General features: G+C 33.8%; 1 protein-coding gene across 3 annotated transcripts; it reads right to left on the bottom strand.

The window, feature by feature from the left end:
- Nucleotides 1-5,588: 5,588 nt before the first annotated feature.
- Nucleotides 5,589-10,875, bottom strand: LOC126732774 (putative respiratory burst oxidase homolog protein H). 3 transcript variants are annotated; one of them, XM_050435800.1, is made up of 15 exons: nt 10,750-10,875; nt 9,760-10,134; nt 9,510-9,675; nt 9,372-9,420; nt 9,160-9,273; nt 8,233-9,045; nt 7,544-7,639; nt 7,346-7,461; nt 7,167-7,269; nt 6,843-6,934; nt 6,604-6,763; nt 6,380-6,517; nt 6,157-6,285; nt 5,995-6,073; nt 5,589-5,882 (listed from the first exon to the last, which is right to left on the bottom strand). In XM_050435800.1, exons 2-15 carry the CDS (start codon nt 10,130-10,132, stop codon nt 5,773-5,775), a joined length of 2,538 nt encoding a protein of 845 aa, XP_050291757.1. In that variant the 5' UTR covers nt 10,133-10,134; nt 10,750-10,875; the 3' UTR covers nt 5,589-5,772. The 3 variants fall into 3 exon arrangements, with proteins under 3 accessions (XP_050291757.1, XP_050291748.1, XP_050291739.1); XM_050435791.1 differs by having other exon boundaries at nt 9,760-10,183; nt 10,750-10,871; XM_050435782.1 differs by lacking the exon at nt 10,750-10,875 and having other exon boundaries at nt 9,760-10,483.
- Nucleotides 10,876-14,597: the final 3,722 nt, after the last annotated feature.

Raw genomic sequence — 14,597 nt, 5'->3', positions numbered from 1 at the left:
CTCCTCCACAGCTAGGTCGTTAGTAGCAAAAAAAAAAAATCCACAACCGACCTAACTTTGATTAATAACAAAACTATTGCTATGCCGTTTTGGTGTTATGGATGAGAACCATGGTTCTCATCCATAACACCAAAACGGCATAGCAATAGTTTTGTTATTGCTTGGTCCTTTGACATGTAGATGATAATTATAGTTGCAACCAATGAACGAATGCCCCTAGGTTGATTTGTGGGAGTGGGTAAGAAAGTACCTTATTTATAAACAATGGAATTTCTTTACGCAATTTTTTAATAAAAATCTCATGAAAAAAATAGGGGTGATCTTGCAATTACTAGAGAATTGGAGTATAGGAGTTCTTAACTATTTATTTAGGAGTCTGATATAAATTTCTGAAGAAGCAATTGAAGTTTGGGGTGACAAAGCCTTAATTGGTATTTTATAGCCTTAAATATTGTTTTTCTTCTTAGTTTTACTATTATCGGTACTTTTAATTTTTGAGTGTTTATTTATCAGTCAGACATTAGTTAGAAATATTCAGCTCAGAGAGCATGCTGTGACAAAGTAGTACATCACAATTCAAATTTTAACTACTACTTTACATGGTTACTTTCAAGAGTTTTAGTCAGACTCAAAGAATTTTTGATACCTTAGGAAAATTTCAACAATGAATTACTCAATTGAACTTGAATTTTATCTTTGAACCTGTAGAAACAAATTGACTTACATTTCAACCTTATTTTTTAACAACTCTAAATAGTAGTTTATAAGGGGAAAAAAGTCAACTCTAAACCAATTCAGGTGTACTACTTGCCTTGTTTAGAGAAATGGACAGGGTTTGAGGGACTAAGAGCACTCACAACAGTAGGTGTATAATATAAACGGGTCCAAAATTTACACATTTTTGCTTTAAAATGAAATATCAGTGAATGTATAATTATGTAAATTTACAAATGGACAGGATTTGAGGGACTAAGAGCACTCACATTAGTAGGTGTATAATATAAAAGGGTGTAAAATTTACACAATTTTGCTTTAAAATGAAATATCAGTGAATGTATAATTATGTATGTAGACAACTAAATTTCTATTTTGAAATAAATCAAACAAGTAAAGTAGTTTCACAAATGCGAATTTGTATTGATGAATGTGTAGTACAATTCTCTGAAATTATAAAAGAGTGATCCTCTGATTCGATCTCCTTGCAAGACTTATTTATTGGAATTATGGTAATGTGATTTTGACTCGAGCACAAAATATCCTTCAATTTGGTTGAGAAATGAATCGAAGATCTTTGAAATGAATTACAATAAATCTCTGGCTATGTGCTTGTTAGAAATTCTTTGTTCTTCACATTCTTCGTGTTCTTCGTGCGTTCTTCTTCTTTGAAGGTTTGTGGTGGAAGTTCTTCGATGCTTTAGAGGCTTGAATCTATAGAGCTTCGTTGATTTATGGTTTGTTAAGGTTTCTGGAGGCTTTTGAGCTTGATTCCAGCAAACTTTAGGATCTAGGTAAATAGTTTGGATGATTCTACTTCGAATGTACTTCGATTTTGAGGTTGAAGTTCTTGAAATTCTTGAAGGCTTTGAGGCTTGATTCCTACAGAGCTTCTGTACTTCTGAGTGCTTCTTAATCTTCTCTGATGCTGCTTGTGCGCTAGATGGCTTGGTCTCCCCTTAAATGCCTTAGGAAGGCTTCTATTTATAGGAGTTTGGGGGTGGATAAGCGACACATGGCGGAGTCTGATTGGTGACACATGTCACAGCTTGATTGATCTGTTTATGTCATCACTTACACGTGCTGGATTGCATATGCCATCGCTTGCACGCACTAATGTGTGATTGGTTTTTGTATGACACTTGGCAAATTTCTGTTAGTTTCTGAGTAGTGATAGCAAAACCTAGCAACAATACGTGGTGCTTTGTAATTGGTTGTATTTTGTGAATTTGGTAGTATGATGTGTCAGTTTGTGATAGGTCGAGAATTTTCCCTCTCTACAATGTAAATTTACAAATTTGCTATAGTAATCGTGTAAATTTACATACATTATTCATTTTGCGTTTAGTTTTTTATACTTTCTTTACGTATTCTGAGGATAAAAGAATAAAATAGATTTTGGTTGTTTTATGCGGAAAAAAAGAAAGAAACAATTTTAAAAATTAGGAGAAAAAAATATTTTAATAAAATGTAGTGTAAAATAAATAATGAGATGTGAAGTGTTTTAAAAAGTAAGTATGTAAAATAGAAAAAATATGTTCTTATGCTAAAATAGACAAGAATTTTTGTGCGTTACGAGTGCTCTAAGGTCTTTATAGTTTTCAAAATATGGGTATCTTGAAAATTTTGAATATAATATCTTTACATGAGCTGATACAAGTGCTCTAAGGTTTAAGTTACTTTTGGGATTGTCTATGTCAAAACTTAAAATCCCATCCCTCTTCCGTGTGTGTATTTATTTCTTGAACAAACAAACAAACAAAAAACCTTTTGGATAAATGGTAGTATTTCATTTTCGAATACAAATCCTTTGTCCCACCTATCTTCACTGAATTGAGATATGATGTTATTGCATCATGCAATACTTTTTGAATGGATGAGATTAAAACTCAAAATGTTTACTTTCAATCTCAGTCATTAGATTTTAACTTTTAACTTTAAAAAAATAATAATAATAATAATAAATAAAAAAATTCCCTTTCACGCACTAGGGGTAATTATAAAGTGAAATAGTCGTAGTTATTGCACTAAATCCAAATCTATCTCCACCCGCCCGTTTGATATTAAAAATTTCCATAACGTGAAAACTGGGCTTCCTTGATATCGAGTCTTATAGGAAACCTATCTTGGTTTTCCAGTGGGCTTTATATTTCAAAAAAATCCTTAGTTTAGGCCCTTCCCTGGTTGCCGCCTCCTTTATTTTCCAATAGCTATTACCGGAACAACACGCACTAAAAAGTGCCAAAGGTACTTTATAGGAGCAATGGCCCTCGGTTATGTCTTGGGCCATTCAAGGGGATGACAAGGCCTGGCAATAAAGAAATAGCCCAGTTGACAAAATAAAGTAATTCATCGAGGTAAGAGGTACTCGACCCAAATAAATAATTTTAAAAATCACCAGGTTAGTCAGATGAAAGGCTTAAAAGTTCTGGGATTATTTGGGATTTTATTGGTTGTTCCACTTTTATGTCTCTTTCTTTTCTCCAAAAATATAAAAAACCTAAAAATACAAGATAAAAAAGGATCCGGCAGAAAAATTTTATCATGGGATTTCAAACTATAGGTAGGCAATTTAAATTTTAGTCAAACCTCATATGGATAAAGTGTCAAATTTCAAACCACAAGTAGATAACTTAAATTTCAATCAAATCACATGTGGATAAATTGTAATTTGCCCTAGAAATTATTAGATGTGCCATATAAAAGAATGATCATGTGGCGTTTATGGGAGAGCATGACAAGCAAAATGACAAAAAGTGTAAGCAATAATGCAACATGAACTCAGGGACAAAGCCAAAAGTTAGAGTTAGGAGGAGTTTTGTTCGGTCAAACCACAGGTAGATAAATTGTAATTTATCCTAAAAATTATTAGATGTGCCATATAAAAGAATGATCACGTGGCGTTTATGGGGAGAGCATGACAAGCAAAACGGCAAAAAGTGTAAGCAATAATGCAACATGAACCCAAGGACAAAGCCCAAAGTTAGAGTTAGGAGGGAGTTTTGCTCGGTCAAACCACAGGTGGATAAATTGTAATTTGCCCTAGAAATTATTAGATGTGCCATATAAAAGAATGATCATGTGGCGTTTATGGGAGAGCATGACAAGCAAAATGGCAAAAGGTGTAAGCAATAATGCAACATGAACCCAGGGACAAAACCTCGAGTTAAAGTTAGGGGGGAGCTTTGTTGTTAGCTACGTGCGGTGGATTTGACTTTTGGCTTTGCTACTTAGCCTGCAAGGGTTTTCTTTTATTATTATTATTTTTATGTGTGTAGAGTGTGTCTTTTGTTAATAATAACAAAATTATTTTGTTTAAAACTTTTTAAAGGGCCAAGTTGTTTGTTTTTTGTAAAATTGGTTTATCGTTGTCTTAATTTTTTTTTAGCTTTGCTATCTTTAATTTTTTTTGTTAGGCTAATTTTTTGAGCTTGTATATTTTGTTTTAGGTTTTAGATCTATAAATTTTTTATGACTTTTAAAAGGAGGAAAATACTAGATCTACAAATTATTGTTATGATGAGTGATTATTAGTAAGTAAAAAAGTTATGTAAGTGGTGGGACTAGTACTAGATACAAACCAATAAGAATTTGCTATTTCAATAGTTTGTAAAAATGTTGTAAAAAAATTTATAACTGTAGCATTCCTCTTATAATGATCAATGATATTATTAAGGGGGACAAAATGTAATTTTATTGAATGAAATTGCTAAAATTAGTACCTATATAAATATATATATATATATATATATTATTTTTATAAAAAAAAATAAAAAAATTAGGGGGGGCCAGTCCATGAATTGCTCTGTCAATGCATGAACCTACAGGTCATAGCAATTAATCAAGCTATTTCTTTATAAATGTTTATTTCTTGTTACCACCTCAAAGAGATACATTCTGATTTTTTCCTGTCAATTAGTTCCATGCTTCTAGTAACTTATGATGTAATTAAAGAGCAATTCATGTACTGGCCCCCCCTAGAAGCATGAAACTAATTGACAGGAAAAAATCAGAATGTATCTCTTTGAGGTGGTAACAAGAAATAAACATTTATGAAGAAATAGCTTAGCAACTTTAGCTTTTAGGTCATTCTTCTTTATTGCTTGTGTTGGGTATACACATGTGAGTCTTTGTCTCTATGGGCTTCAAGACCTCTCTATGGACCATGAACAAGTCCTACCCACTCATCTTTGTTTAATGGGCTTTTCCCTTAATTTACTAATGCATTATCCATGAGCTTCCAACTATTAACCCCACACATTTTTTTCCATGAGAACCTTGCACCTCACCATCACCATTGTCCAGCACCATTGACAAATATTCTTTGTTGGGCCCTTTCCAAGATTGTTTGATTAGGCTTTATTTTTCCACCTTTTGTATATTGACAGAACCCAGGTATCCTTAAACTATATCATGAGTAACTAGAAGTCTAGAACCATAGGGAATAAATTAGAATGTATAGCTTCGAAACAGAAAAAAGAAATAGACATTTATGGAGAAATAGTTTGGCAACTTGCTTTTACGTCATGCTTCCTCATTGCTTATTCAATTGTTTGGATGGTTTTGTTTTGTTTGTAGCTTAGAATTCACTCGTGAACTTTCATTTATGTAAAGCATATCCTCATCAACTACTATTTATATTGATTGCAGATACGTCAAAGAATTGAAATGACAAGGGTAAGTTGGAAGCAATGTAGGGGTTCAAAAAACTTCACTTTTTAGTTGAAAATGTGACAGAAGATCAAGTGTGTTGTACCAAAGGTATTTCCCACATAATACTATAGGACCAAGTTTGTGAGCTTAGCATGAAAGAAGTTTAAAAGCTAATAGCAAGAGCAGAAGGAACGCTAAGAAACATGGTTGCAAGGTAAATCTAGCACAAATGTGAACTTCATAGAAATTCTAATTCAAACTTTTTACCTGCTTTGTACATATGCCTATACGTTTCTGAATGTACAATACTAACAACAAGAAGAGGAACATCTTTAAATAAATGAAAAATAAATAAATAAATAAAGTGTGTGCCTACTAAAGTTTTGCCATTGTGAAATAGCTAAACTAGAAGTTCTCCTTGTGGAAGTGGAAGCGCGTTGATGAGTTTAAACTAAATTCTTGGCAAAGCTTCTTTAGTGGTTTGGTAAGTGCAGTGCTTCCACAGTAAAACACACCTGCAACAACACCAGCATATTTAATAATCAACTAGTAGTAATATATAACTGATAGTTTGCAGCTTAAGATCGTCATAATAATTGGTTGTTAAATTATCAGAAAAGGCATTACCTATTACTGATGATTGGTGTGTACTTGCCAAGTCAGAAAAAACTTTCTTCCAGTTGGGTCTTGCAAAATGTGTTCGTATCTGTAGTAATGACATATTAAATAACATACTCAAAATTTACTAAAACAGCATCACATGACAGTTTTTGTGTACTGAGTTAATACCCGACTTTCAGAGACAACATCAACTCCATTCTTAGCATGTTGCAGTTGCTGCACCATGGCAATAAGTGCAGACCGTGCATCTCCTTCTTCGTAGACACTAGTCAGGTAATTGTGCATTTCTATTACATTCTGCAACATATAAGGATCACATAAAGGTTCGAGTCAATTGATTAATGTAAATGCACAAAATTTGAAGTGAAGTTGTTCTATGTTTCAAACCCACATTGTGGTCATACTCTGCAATATCATCCATGACACCTTTAAACCAGTCAAAGGAGCCTTGTTCCCTTGTTACCCAGTAAAAATATGCTCTTTCAGGACCCTTCTTATTTGACCATGATGAATTGTTTTGTCTTGAATCCTGCATTTAAATTCTTTTTCAAAGTCAATACCAGATATGTCCACATATCTCCAACAAATTTATATATGGTTTGCATTTTGACTTACATCTTCAAGGTCAGTTGGCTTGATATGGTTTAAGAGGTCTTTTAGAATACTGATGAATGGAGTGGCCCCAATTCCTAGACCTATTAGCAAAAGGATGTCATACTTCTTGTAATCCTGAGCTGGGGCTCCATATGGTCCTTTGATAAGGATCCTTGGATATCTGCCACAAAAAAGAGGAGGTTTGAGTTACGATACCATGCTGAGAATTGTGAAACAGGTTTGTCTAGGATTCTGCTCACTCTGATTGTGAAATATCATAGTTTGGACACGCTTTAGTTTCCATTCTCACGAGACTTCCTCTTCTTGTTTGGGTACTTTGGGCCTCACAGACCTGCATTTCTTTGATTCAGTATGTTGTAGAAAAATTGAATTTGAAATACGTGCCTCAAAATTCCAGGATGTTAATTTACAAGGTCCGGAAGACATTAGGCATAAGGAAGAATTGAAATCCTGTGTTTATGATTCCAATGTGATCTCAGAAAAAGGTGACTTACTAATTACTATTGTGGTTTAGGCATTATAATATGCGTGTGCGTAGCATGTAATTGTAATGTGTACATCACCTGTGCAAATCTGTTTTTAAGCTCTGTAGTCCAGTCTCCCAAGGTCCTTATGTGGACACTTAAATAGTCATCTCCTGGTGCTGAAGTGATGGAGAAAGGATGCCTGCAACAAATGAGTAGTGTTGGGTATAGAGATTGCAGATGGGTTACTTTAATTATCATTGTATCTGAATTATTACCATTCAAAGTTTGATATATCTGGACACTTGACAAAAAGGTACATTCCACTTTTATACTTGAATCCTAGAGGTTTGCTCATGTATAGTGCTAAAACATTTCCCGTGTATATGATTGCCTGCAATGTCCAAGAAATAGGATGAGTTTGTTTCATTTTCCTCAATTTGTATATAAGTTGACCTGAAGTTAATAACACTTACCTTAATGATGTCAACCTGATGATTGCTTTCATTAATTAGTGTAGAAGCTCTCTCACTAGCATATAATAGTACAGGGACAACAAGATACATCCATGTCTGCATAAAAAGGAAATGCTACATATTTTCAGCCCCAAGTTATGGCCTGTAGTGAAGTAAAGATAGCAGACTAGAGATATAGTTCTCCTCAGGAATGATTTAGAATATGGTATTCACGTATGAAGTGAGAAACAGAATTTAGTGAGAGTTCCAAGGACTTCCGGAAGACTTAATTAAGACTGAAAGTAGATAAAGGAAAGAGCAATGCTTAATGTTGAAAAGCAGCACTAAGTGAGCAAAAATCATTTGTGGAACACAATTAAGATGCCACGGTGACACTCGTATTAAACCAGCAACAAGGAAGGAGTTATAATTAGTTGGGAAATTTTTATGAAAATATCAAGAAGCCAATGGCAATATATATTATCAGAAGTATAAAGATGAAATCCAGGAAGACTATGTTTGTTGTTCCCTATGTATGCCTGTTTGATAATGAAATATATGTTGTCATTCCAAAATTTGAAGTTATTTTGTATAATTTTATAGAATAGATTATTGACAATTTATTGAATAATATGTGATTGAACTAGAATATGCTCAATGGAGAAGTTGCAAATACTAGGATATCTCTATTACTGAAAATCAATACATACCGTCTTATTCTGCCAGTCCTTTGTGAGGAACAAGAAGTAGCCATGGATGACCAAGAGGATATATGCCAGCACCAGCAAATGATGTGCATACCAGAAGGAATTGAACCCGGCCAAATTGTTGAGAGGCCATGGTAACTTGATGACATTTCTTCTAAACGAATGTGTGGCCAATGTGAAGGAGAAAACCATTATAATGACCATTAGAATCCCAGTTACACCTGGGGTACTTTCCACCAAATCCATGTAACTTGGCTGTTTGTAATTGAAATCAGACCCTAGAATTGTCATGAACTTTTCCTTTGGACATGATACCAACCTTGTAAAATCACAAGTTATGTGCACTGTAGCATGAACAAAAGTCCCAACGGCTATTCCTAGTGCATATAACTTGTGGAAATTTATATTGTCGTCAAAAGGAACTAAGCTACTGAGAAATGTTGACCTAAACTTAGTAAGAGTCTTTCTACAAACAGGAAAAAGGATGAGAGCCATATTGAACTTCAGAGTCTCGGCTGCACCCTTGGCAATGCAGACACAATAACCCATGATTTGGAATGCCCCATGGTGCTTGTATTGATTGAACTTCCAAAGATAAAGGACCAAGTTGATGGTTAACCACAATGTGACAACCCATATTCTCCTCCAATTATCATGTATACGTTCCCCAGTTTCAGATAAGAATCTGCTAACAGGAGTTCTGTATCTCTTGGGGATCATAGCCCTTGTTAGAGTTTGGGTTCTCTTGGAAAGTTTCTGGTTACCTCCATCTTCAGAGCTCACCATTCCCCTTAGTAGAGTTTCTAGTTGCCACATCTGTTTGGAACAGAAACTTAGAAGAAATGCTTTGCCTCTACATGTATACCAGGAATGGTAAAAAAACAAGAAGAATGGAAACTAAAGGAGCTTCAAAAATTAAAGATCTTTTACCTCTATATACCCTTGATGGTCAGGATCAAGCTCTTCCATGATTAAAGATGCATATATCGTGGCTTGCTTTTTAAGATTTCCTAGCTTGTTTGCAGAGGCGCTCAAAACTATAACCTTTTACATAACAATTTTCAGAATTCCGACTCATGAACATTTTAAGAAGAAAACAGAGAGGATAGAAACAATAAATTCTTATAGGTCTTTTTCCTCACCTCCTTCACCTCATCCTCTGACAGCTTCCCATCCCCATTCTTGTCACACCTGAAATACATTTTCTACATTCCTCATTCTGGTTTATGCCTCATTATTATGCATGATATATGCCAAAGAGACAAAAGAAAGTTACTTACATGTCAAAGAATATTTGAAGCCTAGAATCAAGGTCTTGGTTAGTCATGTCCTCCCAAAACATTCTCAACTCTTCTCTTGTTATCCCATTCGTTGTGCATATTTGCCTGCGCCTTGCTAAGGCATCATATAATTCCCCGGCAAAGTCCTTTGATTCTGCTCCCATTCCTATAAATAAATTTAAAAATAAGAATTGAAAGTCTCACATTGTATTCCATTAAAACAAATACATAGTTTTTTGTTTCAATTTACCAATGCAAGTTCCAAATTTGTCTCTGCAGAGGCTCCCATCGGGTGCATGTTGATTGAAGCGCTTCTCAACGGACCTCCACGCGTCGGCTTCTTTCCCAGTCGTTGTCCGGTCGAGGAAGCGTAAGCTCTTGAGGCCTCTAGATGCCCCAGATGCCATTCTTCCCATCCTAGGTACATTGTTGTTACTTTGGATACCATTCCTTTTCCTTACACTACTAATGCTTTTCTTCAAGGATTTTATTTGTTTCAAAGGTTTGCATGGGCTGGTAGTCTCATCTGGCTCATTGTTTTCTATAGGAACGTCCACCAGTGGATCAATCTCAATGCTTTCAAGAATCCATTTCGATGATGATCCCTCTCCGGCCGCGGCCATGTCTGACACGTTTGACACCATGAAAGAATGTGTTGTTATCTTCCCTTTTAACTAGGCAAGAACAGGTTGACAAAGTTGATGAAGAGGAAGATAGAGAAAAGAGTTACACAGTTACAATGTCGAGAGAGACAGAGAATAAAAGGGGGATCTGAAATCGGTGAGGAAGGAGGGAACAGTAATAGAAAGGTTCAGTTTCTTTAGTTAGTTGTCTAATAATAGGATAATAATGTTTCCAATATTGTTTTTGTTTTTTTTTTAGAAACTTGTTTTTGTTTTTAATTGTAAAAAAGAATGAATGGATCTTCCAAGGAGAGTTGATTTATGTTGTTGCAATTTTTATTAATTGACAATGTTTTTTCACATTCACCATTCAATTATCTCTTTATATCTAACATGCAATTAGAAAGTAATAACTATCACATTCATATAATATTTAAATTTGAAGCTTTTTATTATTTAAAATTTTAAAATTACATACAAAAATGAATTAATGAATAAAAAAAAGTAACTAATATTCGATTAATATGGATTTTGACCTGAGATTTTAAAATATTAATGTAATAATAATAAAAATATAGTACGTGAGTAATATAAAGGAAAAGAAAGAATGGGCTCACCTGTTTTTACTCTGGATGTGTTGTTGCATGCTTAAACTGAAGGAAAGAAAAAAAAAAAAATGGTGCGAATTGCAAACTTGAAATTGCAATGAGGAAACAACTGAGAGAAAAATAAACAGAAGAAGAAGTAGATGCTGCAGATTTTTTTTTAGAATATATGGTGGTTCATTGAACTTTGGAAATGGGAGCCTTAGAGAACATGGCCTGTTGTCGGCAGGTGAGGAGGACGAGGGAATACAAAAGTAAAAACAAAAGATTTTAACTTTATATTCGGTGAGATTAAGATTTTAAGTTATATATATATATATATATATATATATAATTCAACGATAGATTTATCAAAATTTACATTTAATTAAAAAATATCAGAGTTACACTAAGTATAACTTGAATCCAATATAATCAAAATTTACATTTAATTAAAAAATATCAGAGTTACACTAAGTATAACTTGAATCCAATATATGAAGAGAATCCCATATCTTTGTCTTGTAATCCCATATCCCATAAATTTACAAACTAAGAAAATTTCTTGTCATGACTTTTTGTAGACAAATTATGGTTGTAGCTACTATATTTCAATCTGGCAACTCAGAGCCTTTTGACCTTTCTTTTGGCACAAAAGAAATTACATCAATTGATTGACTTTAGTGAAAGTTTGTCTTCTTGTAAACCAATCATCGAACACTCACTATGCAATCCATGTGAGTTGAGTGCACGTCCCTGTTGAGGTTCTCCACAGCTGGTTTTTCTTTTCTTTTTTGTTCTTGGCAGAATAAATTAAACCATGTTATAGCACTAATTAAGGGAAGGACAGTATCGTTCACCGTCTTCAACTACCTCCACAATCATTGACTGAGGGAGGTAGGAGATGGGGATTGTTCTTACCAGGTTAAAAAACCAAGATAATTTTCCCCCACAACGTTGAAAATTGAAACTTTATAGTGTTTTTTTATTTGGTTGGAGAACTTTGAAAACCATATTTAAAAGCTGTTTATGAGTTACGACCACCGTGAGGTTTACACGTTCTTTTTTTGTCTTCTTATGCTTATGCACGTTCTGTATGGGATTCGCAATCGCCTCTTGAATGATCGAATTTTTTTTTTTTTTTTATAGGATTAATGATTGAACTTGAGTATGGTCTATTTCCAGACCAACTTAACTAAAAATTTTCCAACCTTGTTTAGGGTATTTAAATAAGAAGGCTTGGCCCATTTATATGTCTCATTGTTGTTAAGGGAGAAAAAGGTTAGAGAAAAATGCCACACCAACCCTTTAAGAAGAGAGTCCATATGCCAATAGCTTCTCAATTGGTGAATACAAATCCTGTGTGTTACATTTCTCAACCCAAAAAAAAAAAAAAAAATCCTCTATGTCACTTTTTGTATTTTATTTTATGTTTTACCAAATTAGTGGAATATAAAGTAGAATACAAAAAGTGAGATAGAAAATTTGTATTTCTCAGCTTGTTAGTATTTCTTGATGTTTTTGAATTAAACATCCAGGGTTCAAATTCCATTTCCCCCAACTATTGAATTTAAAAAAGAAGAAGAAGAAGAGAGTCCTAATAAATATGGTTAGGAAAAGGAAAAATATTATCCTATTATATTGACCATAGTCGTTGTTGATTTTATTGATGGGGAAAACCAGGGCTATTCATGGGTCAGTTCAGATTAGGTTTGTGCTCAACTTGAACTCAACTCGATCACTTCAGGTGGGGAATGAAACCCGTCGTGGACTCAAAATGAATAGAGGTTCCAGTAGCTTTAGTTATTACAGGTGGTGATTGGATGTAGGTTGGACTCAATATTACAGTAGGGAGAGCAGATCTCATTGGATATGTTGAGATCTCATCAAATATAGTCAAAATTTGACTAGAATCTCATAGAGAAACCCTCATATCGGCAAAGAATGACAATGAGTAAAGGTGGAGATATGTTGGAATTGGGTTTCTTGCAATGACTTGTCACTCAACCTGAAAGCTGTCAAATTTCAATAGAGTCAATTGTCATTGACTGCCACATTGAGCGGATTGATCGACTCTCAGTTTGAGCTTTGTCGAATATGTTGGCTTGGAGAGTTTCAATAGGATCTATTGGTTTGGGAAATTGCAATTTCTTAAATCAAGAATTCCATGACTCTCTTATAAAGGGTCTTTGTTAATATTGAATTTAAAACCCACACCAATAGTAAGATTGTGATCCTTATGTAGTTAATAGTTATGTTTAGTTTAGTAACAATTGTTAGTGAATTGTTAATTTAGTTCATTATAGATTGTTAATTGAAACTGTGACCCTTCAAATATTGTATTTTCTCTATATTCAATTTTTAACGATTTCTAAAAAATAAAAATGTCCTATTAATAGGTCTCATTAAGACATTTGTTAATGGACCATTTTAAAAAAGTTTTGATATCATTTTTATGAGAAATATAAAAAAAAAAAAAAAAAAAAAAAAAAGGTAAAAAATTAGTTTTTTTGTCTCTTAAAAATGTTTATAAAAATATTTCATAAACATTTCCACCAAAATATATATATATATATATATATATTTTTATATGGGAAGGGAATTAGGGGTGTCAATTCGGGTTAGCGTGTCAGGTTCGTGTTGTGTCGAAGTAGGGGTATTCGACTAAATGGCTCAACTCTAACCCGACCCATTTATTAATCGTGTCAAGATCCTTCAACCCTAACCCGACCTGTTAATAAAGCAGGTTGACCTGACCCAACCCATTTGACACGCTTAATAAACGAGTCGTGTTGGGTTGACACGAATGTAACACAACTCATTTTAACCTGCATAATATTAAATATAACATCCCAAAAAGCAGTGCATACACTTCAAGTCTTCAACCCACATTCAAAATAATATAGTTCAACAAAAATATAACATTCATCTAGAAATAAGTTATTTACACTCTAAAAGAAATGCATACACTTCAACCCAAATACAAAATAACAAAGTTTAACAAAAATAAAAATAACATAGTTCAACAAAAATATAATTTTCTTGAAACTCGCCAAATGCTAAATATCAATATTGAAATAATTTGAGCAAACAGTAGACTAATTCTGACTATGACCATGATTATCATCCATAGATTCTTTGTTGATGTTTAAATTCATAACATCTTCCACAAGCTCATCCAATTTCATTTGTATAAGTTCTATGCCCCCCAAAAAAAAAAAAAAAAAGTATTAGTACTTCTAGAGTCTATAAAGTTTCAATTTCCAATTATATCCCTTCTAAATTTTTGTAACTATTTACTTTTCTTTTTAAATTTAAAATATATGTTGGATATAAAAGGTATTTGACAAATCTAAAATAAAATAAATATTTATTTGTTATACGAGTTAAACAGGTTGTGTTAAGTGGGTCATTTCGGGTTGACACAAATAAATTGGCGTGTCAAACGTGTCTATTGCGAGTTACGTGGGTTGACCCATTTATGACCCGTTTCTTATCGTGTCGCTATCGGGTCGATCCGTTTATGACCCAAACCCATTAAGGCCCAACCCTAACCCAAAAAAACCCGTGTCGGGTTCGTGTCGTGTTCGCGGGTTGGGTTGAACATTGACACCCCTACCCTAAGGGAATCATTGGAGATTTAATTACGACTGTGAGCAATGTTGAGCTGAGTTCAATCGTATTTTTATTTTAAGCTTGTATTAGGGATACTTGGGTTGGGTCAAACTTGAGAGTTTTTTTTCTTTTGAAGAAGAATGGGCAAAAACAGGTCAAATGTCAAACTATTACATACAACCTACAAGCAGGCCCATCTTTAATAGGGCTGCAACAGGCCCAAAGATAACGCAAGCACTCCAATACTATACTCCTTTGCTACTAAA

This window comes from Quercus robur, chromosome 1 (assembly GCF_932294415.1).
Source record: "Quercus robur chromosome 1, dhQueRobu3.1, whole genome shotgun sequence".
NCBI classification, from domain to species: Eukaryota; Viridiplantae; Streptophyta; class Magnoliopsida; order Fagales; family Fagaceae; genus Quercus; species Quercus robur.
Note: the sequence above shows the minus strand (reverse complement) of the source record. Positions and strands in the feature narration are given on the sequence as shown.